Here is a 15,489-nt window from a genome sequence, read left to right as displayed (position 1 = left end):
CCAATGTGAAGACGTAGTTTAAAAGAACACTGCCATCCAGTCCTGATTATCTTATTTTTCACCATTTTTTCCTAGTTCAGTTTTCTGGGTTGTGTTTTGCTTTTTGTTTTGAGACAGGTGTCGCTCTGTCACCAAGGCTGAAGTGCATGCTCACTGCAGCCTAGACCTCCCAGGCTCAAGCAGTCTTCCCACTTCCAGCCTCCTGAGTAGCTGGGACCACAGGTGCATCCTACCACGCCTAGCTAATTTTTGGATTTTTTGTAGATGTGGGATCTCACTGTGTTGCCCAAGCAGGTATCATATTCCTGAACTTTCAAGTGATCTTTCCACTTTAGCCTCCCAATTGCTGGGATAACAGGTGTGAGTCACAGCACCCGGCAACTAGTTCACTTTTCTTTAGCTGCACTGGCCATTATGCTGTTCTTCAAACCTACTGAAACGTGCTTTTCCCTTAGAATCTTTGCATTTGTTATTATCTCTGCCTGAACTGTTCTACCTTTTCTCACTGTTTCCTTACTTTATTCCTCCTACTCTTTTTATTTACCTCTGCTCACGTTGTCTTCTGTCCCCTATTAAAACATAATCACATTATCCATCATCTCACGTGCTTTTTTCTTTTTTTTTTTTTTTTCCGTATGGGACTTTCTATTTTCTGATATGTATCTGTATATTTATTTTATCTGGTAACATTTATATGTATCCTTCACTGGAATAGTCAGTAAAATGTTATGATACGTCATAGTTAAGACCTAATTTGATAATTTTCAAAAAATGAAAAGTATCAGTTTTAAAAAATATTTCTAAGTAATAGTTATTGTGGCTTTTTAAAGTAGAAATTTAAGTGCATTTCCACCAATTGTATTTTATACCACTTAGCTAAGATCTGACATCTTCCTATGCTTCAGTCTGTAGTCAAGGTAAAGAGATATTTAAGTATATAGGTAACTTAATGGGTGTTCAAACCAAAAAATGCAACGCAGGATTTACTTCTTTTCCATATTTTTTAGACATCAATTTTATACACAAAATGGATGAACAACTTATCTATACAACTTAACTGACAAAACTAGATGATAAGCATATTTATGGTATGTGGGTTACCATATCTGAACTAGTGTCTAGCCAGGGACACATTCTGGTCGCTATAAAATGGACTTTGGGAAAACATGCAGGTGGTGGTAAAGAACATGAGTTTGGAAATATATCTGAATTTAAATTCTAGCTACCAGTTATTAGCTTCTTGACTTAAATCTCTGAACTTACCAAGTTTGAGCTTCCGCTTTTAAATGGGATCATATTCTTAATTCTCAGTTAGCGAAGATTAAATAAGGTAGTAAATACAGATCAGCTAAATACTTGATGCATAGTAAGAACACAGTAAATAATTTTTACAATTTATTCTATGTACAGAATATGAATTTGGAATTAAAGTTTCAATCTGGCATCCCAATACATACTTTATTTCTGAGTAGATAAAACCTTTTTATTAATATTATTTTTAAATTCAATTTGGTATTAGAAGTGACTAAAAGTTGTCTTTCACTGACATTTAATCTTCAGAAGTCTTTAATTGCTAAGTATTCTACAAAGAGAATAATAAGACAATTAATTGACTATTTGAAATGCATGTCAAATTTTCCCTAGAGAATATTTTACTCTAATTGTAGTCTTCATTCAAAGACTACAAAGGTAATTCAAAGGTAAATATGACCTTTTCTAGAGTAAACATAAGAGAAGAAATGTGGAAGTATATTTTATTGCCCAAAGGATTTATGGAGTTTAGAGTTGTTTTTTATGCAGTAAGATATTTAGTTGGTATTAACAAGGAATGAATTTTCCAAGTGAGTAAATTGCCTAAACAAGTTAATTTTTTCCATTCAAATACCAAAAATATTTAAAGCCTTCTTTTCCCCCTCAGAATCTTACTAAAATGTGTTATTTGCCCAACATCTTACATAAAGCATTCTGAAGAGAAAGTAACATTTTGTTGATGGTTACATATCATCAAAATGAACATTAATTACCATACTTTGTATTTCTAGGTAATTACCATTAAAGGTATTTGAATTAAATGGGAGTCTTTGCCTACTTCATGTAAAAAAAATGTCTTTTGTGTTTGTTTCCACTGCTCATAAGCTATTGGCTGCTTCATCTCACCTCTGGCAGTGCATGTACCCCAAGCAACCGTCGTTTTCTTTCTTATTTGCTCTCCTGTTTTGCTCTTGGCTACCAAGTTGTAAACTCGATGGAATTTTGTTCACAGTCAGAATAAATAGTTCTCTAGTGAAAAATGGGTTTTGTGGCACCTGTTCTTGACTCAGGAACCTTCTGAACATCTTGTACTTTTTTCTTCCAGGTAATGGCCCATGCTAGATAATGGATAATGTTTTACTTCCCCTGTTTTCCACTTCAAATTATGATGCAATATCCTTTTGTTCTTCATATATTTTTTTCTTTTTCTCATATTGGTATTTAAAATAAATATAAAAATAAATATAAAATATTTAAATATATTTAAAATAAATATAAAAATAAAGTAAGTATACTTTAATTGTGCTTTTTATCACACTTCACTTTAATTCATTTAATTCACTTAGCAAAACTAGTTATTTTAGTCACTTTACTTTTTAATTTTAATTGTACTTTGCTTTTGGAAGAAAAAGCAAAGTACAGTTGTACTGGAAGTACAGTTGTTTTGGAAGAAATCCTGTTACCTAAACTTTTAGAGGTTGCAGGCAACAGAGAAAACCTTTGATTATCTCAAGTCATGATGTGAGCATATATGGAGCCTATGAGGAACAGTGGAAACAATCTCTTTAGATCTCGTGGATAACGAAGGTCATTTTGGAAACAAATTCACTGGCAAGTCAGGCCTAAAGGAAATGTGGAACATTGTTTAGAAAATAGCACAAGTTCTGATGACCAGGCGATCTATTTGCCTCTTGATAATCAACTTGTTCTCTAAGTCAGTTCTGTGCTGTTATGATCACATTGCCATCTTCTGTATTTGCTTCTGCTGAGCATACTTCTACTTATTGATCACTCCCTTCCTTTCTACATCTTTCATGGTTTCTGCTTACTGTACTCTCTAGCTATATCTTCTGCCTCTCTTCTTAGCTTGAATTGTTTATTTTTTGGTATTTAAACTTCCTGAACAAGAGGACTTTACTGTTTTGGCTAACCACCATCCAGTATGGGAAGCATCTGTTCAAGAAAACACTCCATCATAACCATTTTATGAATCAGTAGATTAAAGATGGTTAACTTTGGATTAGATGCCAACCCTTGATTCTGTTGGCAGAAGCCAGGGAAGTGGGTTCCTATAGTACATGGGTTGGCTACTTGTATATTTGGAACCTCTTGTAGATATTGAATTGTCACTAGTCTGTTGATTATAAGTTGAAATCCTAAGCTTTTTAGGCAAGTTAATAAATAGTGATCAAGGAAATTCATGCTTTTGCCTAAAATGTAGAAAGTTGGAAAGATTGTCACGCCCATTGTAATAAAATAATGCTGGATTATTTATGGAATCGTAACTTTTTAAAGACTCATCAGAAAGCTGAGCTTACAGGGCAGCCAACAGCTTAAAATCTAAGGAAAAGTAAGTCAAGGAGAGATGAGATAGGGACACTGGTTCACCTGAACATTGGAGGGAGACAGGAGGACGGCCATGTAAGTGGGTAAGAAGGATTCAACTAACAGATTGCTAAAGACGTGGTGTGATCCGTAACTGTCACCTAGCATTCACAGACATAAGGGAAGTTGCTCACACTTACAGGATCTTCTTTATGGACCTTGACGAGGGCAGGACATTAGAAAAAGCTATCTTGCTGGTTCAGAATTGGATTAGAGGGGAGTGTTCTCTGCTTTGGGAAAAGTATGAAGTCTTGCCTGCACTGTTTTTTTCTTAAGTATCAGCAGCCTAAGCTGCTGAGGGAAGAGCATCAAATCTTAGCTTGCCAAGGGTTCAGAAGAAGACCCATTGCAGCTAGAGGAAAAGATAAAGAAAAACCTCAAAACACCATCTCTATGCCTTGAGGAGGGGCAGAAAATCATCCAGGTTATTAGAAATCACCTACCACTGGAGGAGGGCAGTATCTCTGAAAAAGCTAAAACCCTGAAACTGAGGTCACAGAGTACTGAGGCTGAGCCAGACAGTAGAGAATGCTTTTCCTTGACTCCCCAACCCACATCCCCCTCACCATCAGGCTAGGAAGCACATCAAGCAACAAGTAACCGCAGCCTACCACTAGAGAGGAAGTAAGAGCATAGACTGTCTCTGAGGTGAACATGCACAGTGAAGGCCTAAAGCTTGGGATGGAACAATACCACTGAGGAAAGTACTCGAGCAAAACTGAGTAACCTATGAATTATAGTGGAACTCAAAAGGAAAGTTAAAACATATTTTGTATTGAATGAAGATGAAACATGGCACACGTGGAATACAGCTAAAGCTTAGGGGGATATTTACAGCATTACATGTTATACTAGAAAAGAAAAAAGTGCCCCAATTTAGTAGTTTAAGCTTTCACATTAAGAAACTAGGAAAAGAAGAGCAAACTAAATCTAAAGCAAGCAGAAGGAAGGACACTCTATGGATAAAAGTGGGAACCAGTCAAATTGAAAGAAGGAAATAATAGAGAAAACTAATAAACTAAAAGCTAGTCCTCTGAAAAGATCAAGGTTGATAAGTCTCTAGCCAGACTGAGGAAAAAGAAAACACAAAGTGTCAACATCAGGAATAGCACTTAGGATGTCAATAGAGATCCTAAAGACACTAAAGTGTAACCAATGAAGTCTTATGAACAACTGTATTTCCATGTATTTGACAATTTATATGGAACAAATTTTTTAAATTTAAATTACTAAGTTCACTTAAGAAATAGATGAGACCTGGCTGGACACGGTGGCTCATTCCTGTAATCCCAGCACTTTAGGAGGCCGAGGTGGGTGGATCATGAGGTCAGGAGTTCAAGACCAGCCTGGCCAAGATGGTGAAACCCTGTCTCTACTAAAAATACAAAAATTAACCAGGCGTGGTGGTGAGCACCTGTAATCCCTGCTACTCGGGAGGCTGAGGCAGAGAATTGCTTGATCCTGGGAGGCGGAGGTTGCAGTGAGCCGAGATTGTGTCACTGCACTCCAGCCTGGGTGACAGAGCGAGACTCCATCTCAAAAAAAAAAAAAGAAAAAGAAAAAGATGAGACCTCATTAGTTATATCTGTTGAAGAAGATCAAATTCATTTTTAAAAGCTTTCCAACAAATCTCCAGCAGCAGATGGCTTGACTGGTTTGTTTTACCAAATGAAGAAACAATACCAATTCTCTACAAACTTCTAGAAAGTTAAAGAGAAAGGAACACTTTCCAACTTATTTTATGAGGCCAGCATTACCCTGATACCAAAGACATTAAAAGATGAGAAAACAGGAAGAAAAAAAACTAATATCCTCCATGAATACAGACACAAAAATTCTTAACAAAATATTAGTAAATGAAATCCATCAATAAGTAAAAAGGAAAATTACATTATGACCAAGTAGGGTTTATTCTAGGAACTCAGAGCTGATTTTGTTATTCAGATATCATCAATCAATCAGTATAATTCACCATATCAACAGACTAAAGAAAAATATTTGATCATCCTAGTTGTTGCAGAAAAAGAATATGAAAAAAATACCATTCATTTATGATAAAAATGCTGAGCAAACTAAGAATTGAAAGAAACTGCCTCATCAGAAACCCTGGAGTTAACACCATACTTCATGGTAAAAGACTGAAGGCTTCTGCTACAACTGGGAACAGGCCAAGATGTCTGCTCGCACTACCCTTGTTAAGCATAATGCTGGGAGTCCCAGGTACGCAGTGAGGCAGGAAATAATAGTGAAAGGTATAAACAGCTATCAAGAGATTCTAATACCACCATGAAAAAAATGAAGCCAAACACCTTTTAGGCATTATCTTAAAATAATGCTCGGCTGGGTGCGGTGGCTCACGCTTGTAATCCCAGCACTTTGGGAGGCCGAGGCGGGCAGATCACGAGGTCAGGAGATCAAGACCACGGTAAAACCCCGTCTCTACTAAAAATACAAAAAATTAGCCAGGCGTGGTGGCAGGCGCCTGTAGTCCCAGCTACTCGGAGAGGCTGAGGCAGGAGAATGGCGTGAATCCGGGAGGCGGAGCTTGCAGTGAGCTGAGATCGCGCCACTGCACTCTAGCCTGGGTGACAGAGCGAGACTCCGTCTCAAAAAAAATAATAATAATAATAATAATGCTCATGTTCAGTTTCTTTATCCACTCTTAGTTTGGAATCTTTGAATTGTTTTCCTTTTGTGGCATCTGGCCAACCTAAGAAGTAGCAAACGTCTGGCAGTAGCATAATCTTTATTTTATTTAGCTGTATGAAATACTCAGTTTTGAAGTAAAAAATAGGGAAGCTAGAATTTATTTATTAAGTAAAATGAGTATCACGTAGTCTCTTACTACATACAGAAAGAAGTAAAGAATTCAACAATTCTTGCCAGGCACCAGTGGCTCACACCTGTAATCCTAGCACTTTGGGAGGCTGAGGCAGGAGGATTGCTTGGGTTGAGTTCAAGACCAGCCTGGGCAACATAGTGAGACCCCTCATCTCTACAAAAAAATTAAAAAATTCCCCAGGCATGGCAGTGTGTGCCTGTAGTCCCAGCTACTCAGGAGGCTAGGGTTGGAGGATTGCTTGAGCCCAGGAGGTCAAGGCTGCTGTGAGCCATGAATGTGCCACTGGACACCAGCCTGGGTGACGGAGTGAGACCCCATCTCAAAAAAAAAAAAAAAAATTCAACAATTCTTTATATATAAGTCTTGTTTTTTAATGGGATTCTTACGTCTCTCTGTAAATTATACGTAGTTACTGCCATCAAAAAATTGACTAGTTTGTTTACTTTGGATTTTAAACTTTAAGGTACTTGGTTTTGAGTATATGTTAAAAATCCAAATCTTATTTGAAACATGACTTTGTCCCTTTTCAGGGGCAGATCCATTTACTGAGGAATATATATGCGTTATACGAATATATAAAATTGAAAGCAATAAGCATACATTTGTAACCACTGATAAAAATAGAATTTATATGACAAAATGACAAGTAGAACAATGAATTCTGTATTTCTCATTTTTGAAATGGTACAAGAGTATAGAAATTTGTCTCAAATATGCTGGGATTAAGACAGAATAAGTATATGTTATCTTTATAGCTATTTACACATTTCTGAGAGATAAAATTGTTTAAGAGCTGTAGCTGTGAGCTACAGGAAGATTACTTGAAAGCTGCTATGCTTTCCTGTCAGTGTTACTCATCTCATTCTTAAAATTTGAAATGCCATTAATGTACAAAACAAAATGTTTTAAGAATGCTGGAAGGGTAATAATTAACATTAATACTTATTAAGGGCTTTCCTAGACAGGTAATAATCAACATGAACACTTATTAAGTTCTTTCTAAGCTTTGAAATAGATTGTTTACTCATCATAACAATTGTGAAGTGAGTAGTAGTATTACTGTATTTATAAGGGGAATAAATGGTTTAAATACCCTACCCAAAGTCATAGCTATCACCCTCAAAGAGCCTGTAAGTGAAATGAAGAGACAAACTCTATAGGAAAGGTATAAATAATTAGTTGCAATACACGATTTCTTTTTAATAGCATTAGGGGAAACTTCTTTGGAGGAGAAGATTCCATTTGCATATGGCATAGAGTGTATAATGGACAGGATATGCAACGGGTTAAAAAAAAAGCATGAATAAAGGAATGGGGAAATAGGGGAGACAGTTTTGCAAATTGTGATCCAGTTTTGCTAAATGTTATATTTTAAGGAAAATAATAGTGAATATTGAAAAGTATGCTGGGGTCAGGTTTTGAAAAGATTTCAAAATGCCATTTAAGGCAATTTGGACCTTTTTTTTTTTTTCCAAACAGTGGAAAGCTATAGGGGGAAATTACTGAGAAACTAAGATTTCTGGAAGTGAGAACTAAAAGGCACAGAGAACTATGTACTAAGTCTAGAAGCTCTTGACCCTAGTCACCCTCTCGTTAGGTTAAGAACCTAATTATGAGATTTTTGCCTTACAGAATCTTCAGCCAATTATTCTAACTGTAAAATAGATAATTCCCAAATCTAAAGATAGATTAGCCTTGGTGAAGATATTACAAAAATAATCACTTTTTACATAACGTTCATTTAAAAAAAATTTCTTTACAATTTGGAGAAAAAAGGGCAAATTTCTAGTTCCCAAGAAGAATTAGCATTGTGAGATGGGTGGTATGTTAGGTTGCTGTTATTACTGCAACGAATTGCTGCAAGTGTAGTGGTTGAAAACAACACAGACTTATTCTCTTACAATTTGGGAGGTCAGAAGTCCTAAAATGATTTGTAGGGACTACATGCATTCTGGAGGCTCTAGGGGAGAATCCATTTCCTTGCCATTTCTAACTTCTAGAGGCTGCCTCCATTACTTGGCTTGTGGCTGGCCCCATCCTCTGTCTTCAAAGCCAGCAGTATATCATCTTTTAAACTCTGTCTATCCCCTTGATTTTGTTGTTATCTCACCTTCTGTGTCTGTGGCCCTCCTCCCTCCCTAAGAATACTTTTTAATACATTGAGTCCACCCACGTATTCCAGGATAATCTCTCCATCCCAGGACCTTAAACTTAATCACATCTACGAAGTCCCTTTTGCCATATAAGGTAACTTATTCACAGGTTCCAAGGGATTTAGATGTGGACATCTTTGGGGGACATTATTCAGCCTGCCACAGGTGGTATGTAAAAATATTAATAATCTAATATGATAAGTAATTTGATAGGAATAACATATATGATGCTGGAGTTCTCAGAATTCAAGCAGCTCGTATAACCATGAGAGTGGGAGAATTCTGGGAGCAACTGATGGTTGAATTGAGTCTTAGAGGTAAATGGGAATCTATCAGGTAAAAAAAATACAAGGAGTCCAAACAGAATGCCATGTCAAAGGTGTGGCAAAGACAAGCTGTATGAAATTGCTAGTTTCATAATTAACAACACTTGACACAGGTGCCATAATGGAAATATGTGTAAGGTAAGTGGCTGCTGAAGTGAAGAAACATCTTAAGTCAGAGTGAGGGGCTCATAGTAAGGCACCTACCTTCATTCTCATCCTCTTATTTTCATGATTGATCTCCCTTGGTGGTGGTCACCTTTCACTTGGTGGTGAACAGGGTGCTCTGTTCTTTTCTCACTGCTGTCTCTTCAAGTATGGGTGGACCAGAGATCATTCAATTATATTAATCCTCATAATGTTCAATACATTCTTTAGGCACTTGGCTCATGAAAGTAGATGTGTTTTTGTGAAAATATTATTTCAACTTATATTTTAGCTGTTGTTTATTTTTCTTCTGTGAAAGCCCTTGGTTAAAAAAAATAGAATATTAGAGTTGGAGTACAGGGAAGAGAGCTGAAGCAGTGTTAGGTCCATCAAACCTTATAATAATAAAAGGCCAGTTAGGTAGTGGTGACTTTGAAAATAAACCTCGTCTAGCCACTGATCATCGGGAGTAAGGAGAGAAAAGAAATAGTCTGTGGTCTCTGTGTGCTGGCCTTCTCCCCTTATTTTGTAGAGAGCAAGCACTGGCTCTACGAAAAAGCCCTATTTCCCTGGCGTTGCTGGGGAGCAGAAGATGGGTTGCTCTGACACTGTATTCTCCTGTGGCCAATAGCCTGTGTTGTTACAGCTTTGCCAATAATAGGTCCCCTTGCTGGAGAGCCACTTCACAGCTTTCCTTATTGGATTCAGGTCAGGTCTCCACTTCTTACTTTAACCCAACCTTTTACTGTTCTCCAGTCTGCTTGCAAACTCCTAGAATCAATTACATATTTATTAAGTACTGTGCATATTTTATATTTTCTACATTTGATGTGATTTTTGTTGGTATTCTGTTTCGTATTTTCAACTCTGATAATAACATTTCTCTTAAAGACTATCCTTACAACATATCTTCATTTAGAAAAAGTATTTCTGTAGATGGAATTCAGAGAGTTTTCAATTTGATGATTTTGTATTAAAATGAATTTCTTTAGGCATCAATATTGCAATAACAATTATTGATGTGTTACAATAACAAATGTTGACATTATTGACATATTGACATTGATACCTTAATTAAGCAATACGTTTAAGTAAATAGTTTTAAACATCTGAGTGTGAATTCCAGCATTGTGATATTTCTCTTTAGCCTAGAACAAGTTACTCAAGCTCTCCAAGCCTGTTCTTTCATCCCTTAAATGAAGATAATAATAGTCTGCGTGTTGTTGAGAAGATTAGTATTTATAACATGCCTGGCATGTAGAAATGTGCTCATAAATTCTGGTAGTGTCATTGTTCTTGGTAATTATTACAAGTTAGCATTAGTAAACTTCATGTGTGTATTCTATGGTTTAAAAATAGTCCCCGCTTATAAAATTGGTGCTTTATATCAGCAGTCCCAACCTTTTTGGCACCAGGGACCAGTTTTGTGGAAGACAGTTTTTCCATGGGCTTGTGGGGGCTTGGTGGATGGTTTCAGGATGAAACTGCTCCACCTCAGATCATCAGGTATTAGTTAGATTCTCATAAGGAGCGGACAGCCTAGATCCCTTGCATGTGCATTTCACAATAGTGTTCACGCTCCTGTGAGAATCTAATTCCACTGCTGATCTGACAGGAGGCGGAGCTCAGGCAGTAATGCTCCCTTGCCTGCTGCTCATCTCTTGCTGTGTGACCCAGTTCCTAAAAAGCCACTGACTGGTACCAGTCAGTCTGCGGTTCAGTGACTGGGGACCCCTGCTTTATATCCTGTTTTAAACTATTTACTAACAATTAAGAGGTGGTATATCACGTGGTGATTAAGAACATAGACTCTGGGTCCAAATTTCAGCTCCATGACTTATGGCCAGACTGACCATCGACAAGTTACCTAAATGCCTTGTGCATCACTTTGCTCAGCTCTGAAATGAACATAACAGTAGCACATTTATCTCAGGGATATTATGAGGAGTCAATCAGATTAAGTATATAAAAAGTATAAAACAGTTGCTGACAATGCTGGTTGTCAGCTTCTGCCATTGTTATTGTTGCTATTATTAATTTGTTATTGAGTAAATTTTTTTTTAAATCACTTTTTAGGTGAATCTTGGAAGCAACCAGTACCTTTTCTCTGTCATAGTGGATCCTAAAGAAATGCCCTGCTTCTGTTTGCGCCATGATGTTGATGCCCTACTCTGGCAACCACACTCCAGCAAACAAGATGATATGTGGGAGCACATTGCAACTTTCAATGCTTTAGGTATAAAGCAAACTCTTTGACATTTTCCATGAAATCAAAACTACGTCATCATTTAAAGTTCATTTGTTTTTTTCTTTTTAATTTGAGCTGTCCTGATTACATTTAGATTGATTTGCGCCATGATTTGTTTGCTTGTACTAGTTGATGGGTGTTAGCACTGTTGGAACATTTAGACTAATCTGTTTTTATGCTTCAACACAGAATAGAAATGAAAGTGGTTATGTAACCACTTGAATTATTCTAATAAGTCATTTGCTTTTTCTAATTCTGTAAGCCATATAATACTAGAGTCTGAACAAGGAGGTTGATAATACCCTACATGGAACTTGTATTCAAGTTTCTTCAGAGTAATCTTCAGAAACATCATAGAATTCCCCTAAGGTGTAATGCACATTAGGAGACATCTTTTGTCAAAATTAAGTACAAAAGAGAGCCATTATAATGAAACACTTATGGAAAGCGGTGATAAGCAGAAATTAAATTCATTTGGTAGGATAAAAGAAAAAAATCAGTTTTAAAATTAGGGCTTGAAAATGTTTAAACTACTTAATTGTAGACGTATGCAATCATTGATTTTCTGTCAAAATGCATTAGTATTGTGTGATAGAAATTTTTTATGTGAATTAGCCATAGTTGTTGCTTTATTGAAAGGTTATTTTAAACTGGCAGCAAGAAGTGAAGTTATGTATTTTGTTGGCTATATGTGCACAATCCTAATTGTAGAAGAAATTTATTAATTATCCCTTATAGTTAATAATGTAGGCTGCTGAACTGGTTCAGACTCCAAATGGATTTTTATGACCTGAAGTACAAAGTTTGGTTGACTAATTTAACCATATAATTTTTAGCCTCCCTACTATAATGCTATTTTTAAATTATCTATACTTTAGTCAGAAGAAAGCTCTATCATATCATCTTTAGATGCTCAGATCTTCTATTTGTATCCCCAAATCCCCTATTATAGAGGAATTCTATGCTTAATTCTAAGTTAAATCAACATACATTAGATATGTACTCTTGAAATATTATATACATTATTCTGTCAAGGTTAGCCTGGATAGCTACTTTAAACTATTTAAATAGGTATCTAAATCTTCACTTTTCCTGCTTCAAACCTGCTTAATATTTTTAAAAACAGTATTGATCTGCATGTGCTTAGTAGTTCGTTTGCTTGTTCATTGTTTGATGAGATCTCAATTTTAATTAATGTATTTTTATTTTACATGATCTTAAATACCTAACATTTGCTAACCATGTCACAATCTAAAAATCATAATTTATATTTTGGAATATAAATGTTGTTTTAATCCAAAAAGATACTTTTTAAACACGTACATGAATTAAGATAAGGATTTTTTCAGTTTAGAGACTTGAAATTACTTTTGAGGTTATAGTGATCAACATTCTACTTCTGGGGGCTGAAAGTACAAAAAAAATCCAGTTACAGTGTTGGTATTGATGTATAAAAATATCACTAACATTTTAGGGATAATAAGAGAATGCATCACGAATACTAGTACATTCAGGGATACGTTATGAACAGAAACCTAAAATAACTTTATGATGGTATCCTATACATGTTTTCCAATTTATTTAAGAGGAAAAAAATGATTCTGTGATGCCCTATCTGTAATTCACGAAGCTAAATATTAAATTGGCACTTAAAGATATTTTGTCATGTATTGAGTGTTTTAGATTTTAGAATTTCAGTGTTTGAATTATTTGTGGAAATTAAATGAAACTATATTATGCTTTTTTTGAAGAGAGAAAGCCATATCTGTTTTGTTCCTTAGGAATTAAAGTTGTATTTTTGTACCAGTTGGGAGAGACTGATTGTGGCTAATCATTAATGATTCAGAATTATATACCTTATGGTATATATTTTACTTGGGCATTTTAATTTGTAATAAACATTGCAAAATATTAAATGTTAAATCATCATTTTTCCCCTTCTGTCTAATATGTAGTTTTTCTTTTGTTTGTCTCATATTCTTGGCAGGCTATGTCCAAGCATCAAAGAGAGACAAAAAATTTTTTGCCTGTGCTCCAAATTACTCCTATGCAGCTCTTTGTGAATGCCTTCGTCGAGTATTCATCTATCGTCAGCCTGCTCCCATGTCCACTGTACTTTACAACAGAAAGGAAGGCAGGCAAGTAGGACAGGTTGCTAAGCAGCAAGTAGCAAGCCTAGAAACCAATGATCCTATTTTAGGATTTCAGGCAACAAATGAGAGATTATTTGTTCTTACTACCAAAAACCTCTTTTTAATAAAAGTGAATACAGAGAATTAATTATTCTAACATATTGGCCGCTTTGTACTGGAAAAGTATTCAGTGGTACCTGGAGGTCTGGACGGTTATACTGTAACCTCTTAAGTTTTAATGTGCTAAATATATCTTGTATGATTTTTTATTTTTTACATAGCATTTGGAAATATATTCAAGAGATTATGATTCTGTAAAGCTATGGAATGAAGCTGCAGATTTAGAGAACATTGGCTTCTTTAAAAAAAAAAAAAGAGTAAAGACAGTACTAGCAAGTATACTTATTTTTTAAAACAGGCTAGAATCTCATGTTTTACATGAAAGATGTACAATTCAATGTTTAAAAATAAAAATATTTATTGTGTACTCCGTTGATTAGTTGCTACAGTCTGTACCTATAAAATGTATAGGATAATAGTTAAATGTTGAGTATTGTACATATGTATTTAAGTGGATTGAATAACTGAGTCTACATGGAGGGGGAAATGCTAGAGAACAGCAGGTCTAATATTTTTTAAGTTTACTGAGAGACCTTTATTATTATTTTCAAATTAAGTATAGCTTTATCTAACTTTTAGCCAGTTGCTCTACCACAGACATAGACAGAGATAAGATTTCACATTATCCATCACTGCATAACAAACCACACCAAAACTCAGTGGTTTAAAACGAGGACTTTTATTATTTTTCACAATTCAGTGAGTTGGCTGTCTCTGTTGTACAGGGCCTCTCAGCCTCCAGTAGACTAGACGAGTCTTCTTTCCATAGTAGAGAAAAACATCTTAAGAGAGCAAGCTCCAATATGCAAAAGCTTATCAATCCTGTACATCTATCATATTTACTAATGTTCCATTGGACAAAGCAAATCACATGGCCAAGTCTAGAGTCAGTATGAGGGGACTACACAAGCTGACAGCGGATGGTATGACTCATTGGGGGCCATTGATGAAACAATCTTACCACACAAGGACAAATTATAATTTATCCTTGTAGCTTTATTTTTCTAACAACTTAAACAAAATAATCCTGTTTATGTGTTATACTTTTTTGCCACAAATTTTGTTTTTTCAAACTTATCTTTCCAGGTTTGTTTTAGTATGTATGTACCTGGAAATTTTTATTACTTTTTATACCATTTCAAGCTATGTATCTTATATAAACTTCAAGTTGGATTTTATATTTTAATAAGGAAGTTAAGAAGACCTTCATTTAAGAGGCAGAAGATTAAGATAAGAAATATAAGATAGAAAAGCTTTGTTCCTAACATATCTTTTGCCTGTCTGGGCAAGTATTTGACTCAACTAAATTTTAATGAATGAATGTTTGAGAGACAGAGAGGAGGAAAAAAAGATGAGGATTACATACATGTTCTAAACCCTTTGTCAGAATGCAGTTTCTAGAGAGTACTGAGGTGCTAGGTAGAAAGTTAGGAAAGGTCCTGAGGATTAGTATTGACAATTGGAGTCCTAATAGTACTCTATTCGTATTAGGAAAGAGAGACTAGATACCAAACATCATGAGATCATAGAGATGGAAAACTGTATAGTAACCAAAAACCAAAACAGTGATATTTCCAGAACTTTTTAGTATTGTTGTAAAACTTCATGAAACAAAAGACCATTTAAATAGTGAATTTTTAAATATCTTTATTATGGGAAAGTAGATCTAAATTTTCTCTAAAATTTTCCCCAAAGATAATATCCTCTTAGGGAACATGAGAAAAATGTATAATAAAAATGTGGTGCTTAATTAACCATGACTACGTATATATAGCCAATTTTAGTAATCAATATTCTTTGTGCATGTGATTTTTTTGCATGATTAATGTTGAATTGAAAGCTCTCAGGATAATTAATCCTAAATATTGTCGCATGTTGACCTATGTTA

The 15,489-nt window shown here is 35.3% G+C and overlaps 1 protein-coding gene across 2 annotated transcripts in view; it reads left to right on the top strand.

Moving 5' to 3' along the window:
* NUDCD1 (NudC domain containing 1) overlaps window positions 1-13,968 on the top strand; it is an 87,804-nt gene extending 73,836 nt beyond the window's left edge. For both annotated transcript variants that reach the window (XM_032760270.2, XM_058443794.1), the window contains 2 exons: window positions 11,178-11,337; window positions 13,337-13,968. In XM_032760270.2, coding sequence (XP_032616161.1) covers window positions 11,178-11,337; window positions 13,337-13,629 — 453 coding nt within the window. In that variant the 3' untranslated portion in view covers window positions 13,630-13,968. The remainder of the gene's footprint in view (window positions 1-11,177; window positions 11,338-13,336) is intronic.
* Window positions 13,969-15,489: the final 1,521 nt, after the last annotated feature.

The sequence above is a fragment of the Hylobates moloch genome, unplaced genomic scaffold (assembly GCF_009828535.3).
Source record: "Hylobates moloch isolate HMO894 unplaced genomic scaffold, HMol_V3 SCAFFOLD_9, whole genome shotgun sequence".
In the NCBI taxonomy this organism is placed as follows: domain Eukaryota; kingdom Metazoa; phylum Chordata; class Mammalia; order Primates; family Hylobatidae; genus Hylobates; species Hylobates moloch.
The sequence above is the reverse complement of the archived record's forward strand: the minus strand, read 5'-3'. Positions and strand labels throughout refer to the sequence as shown.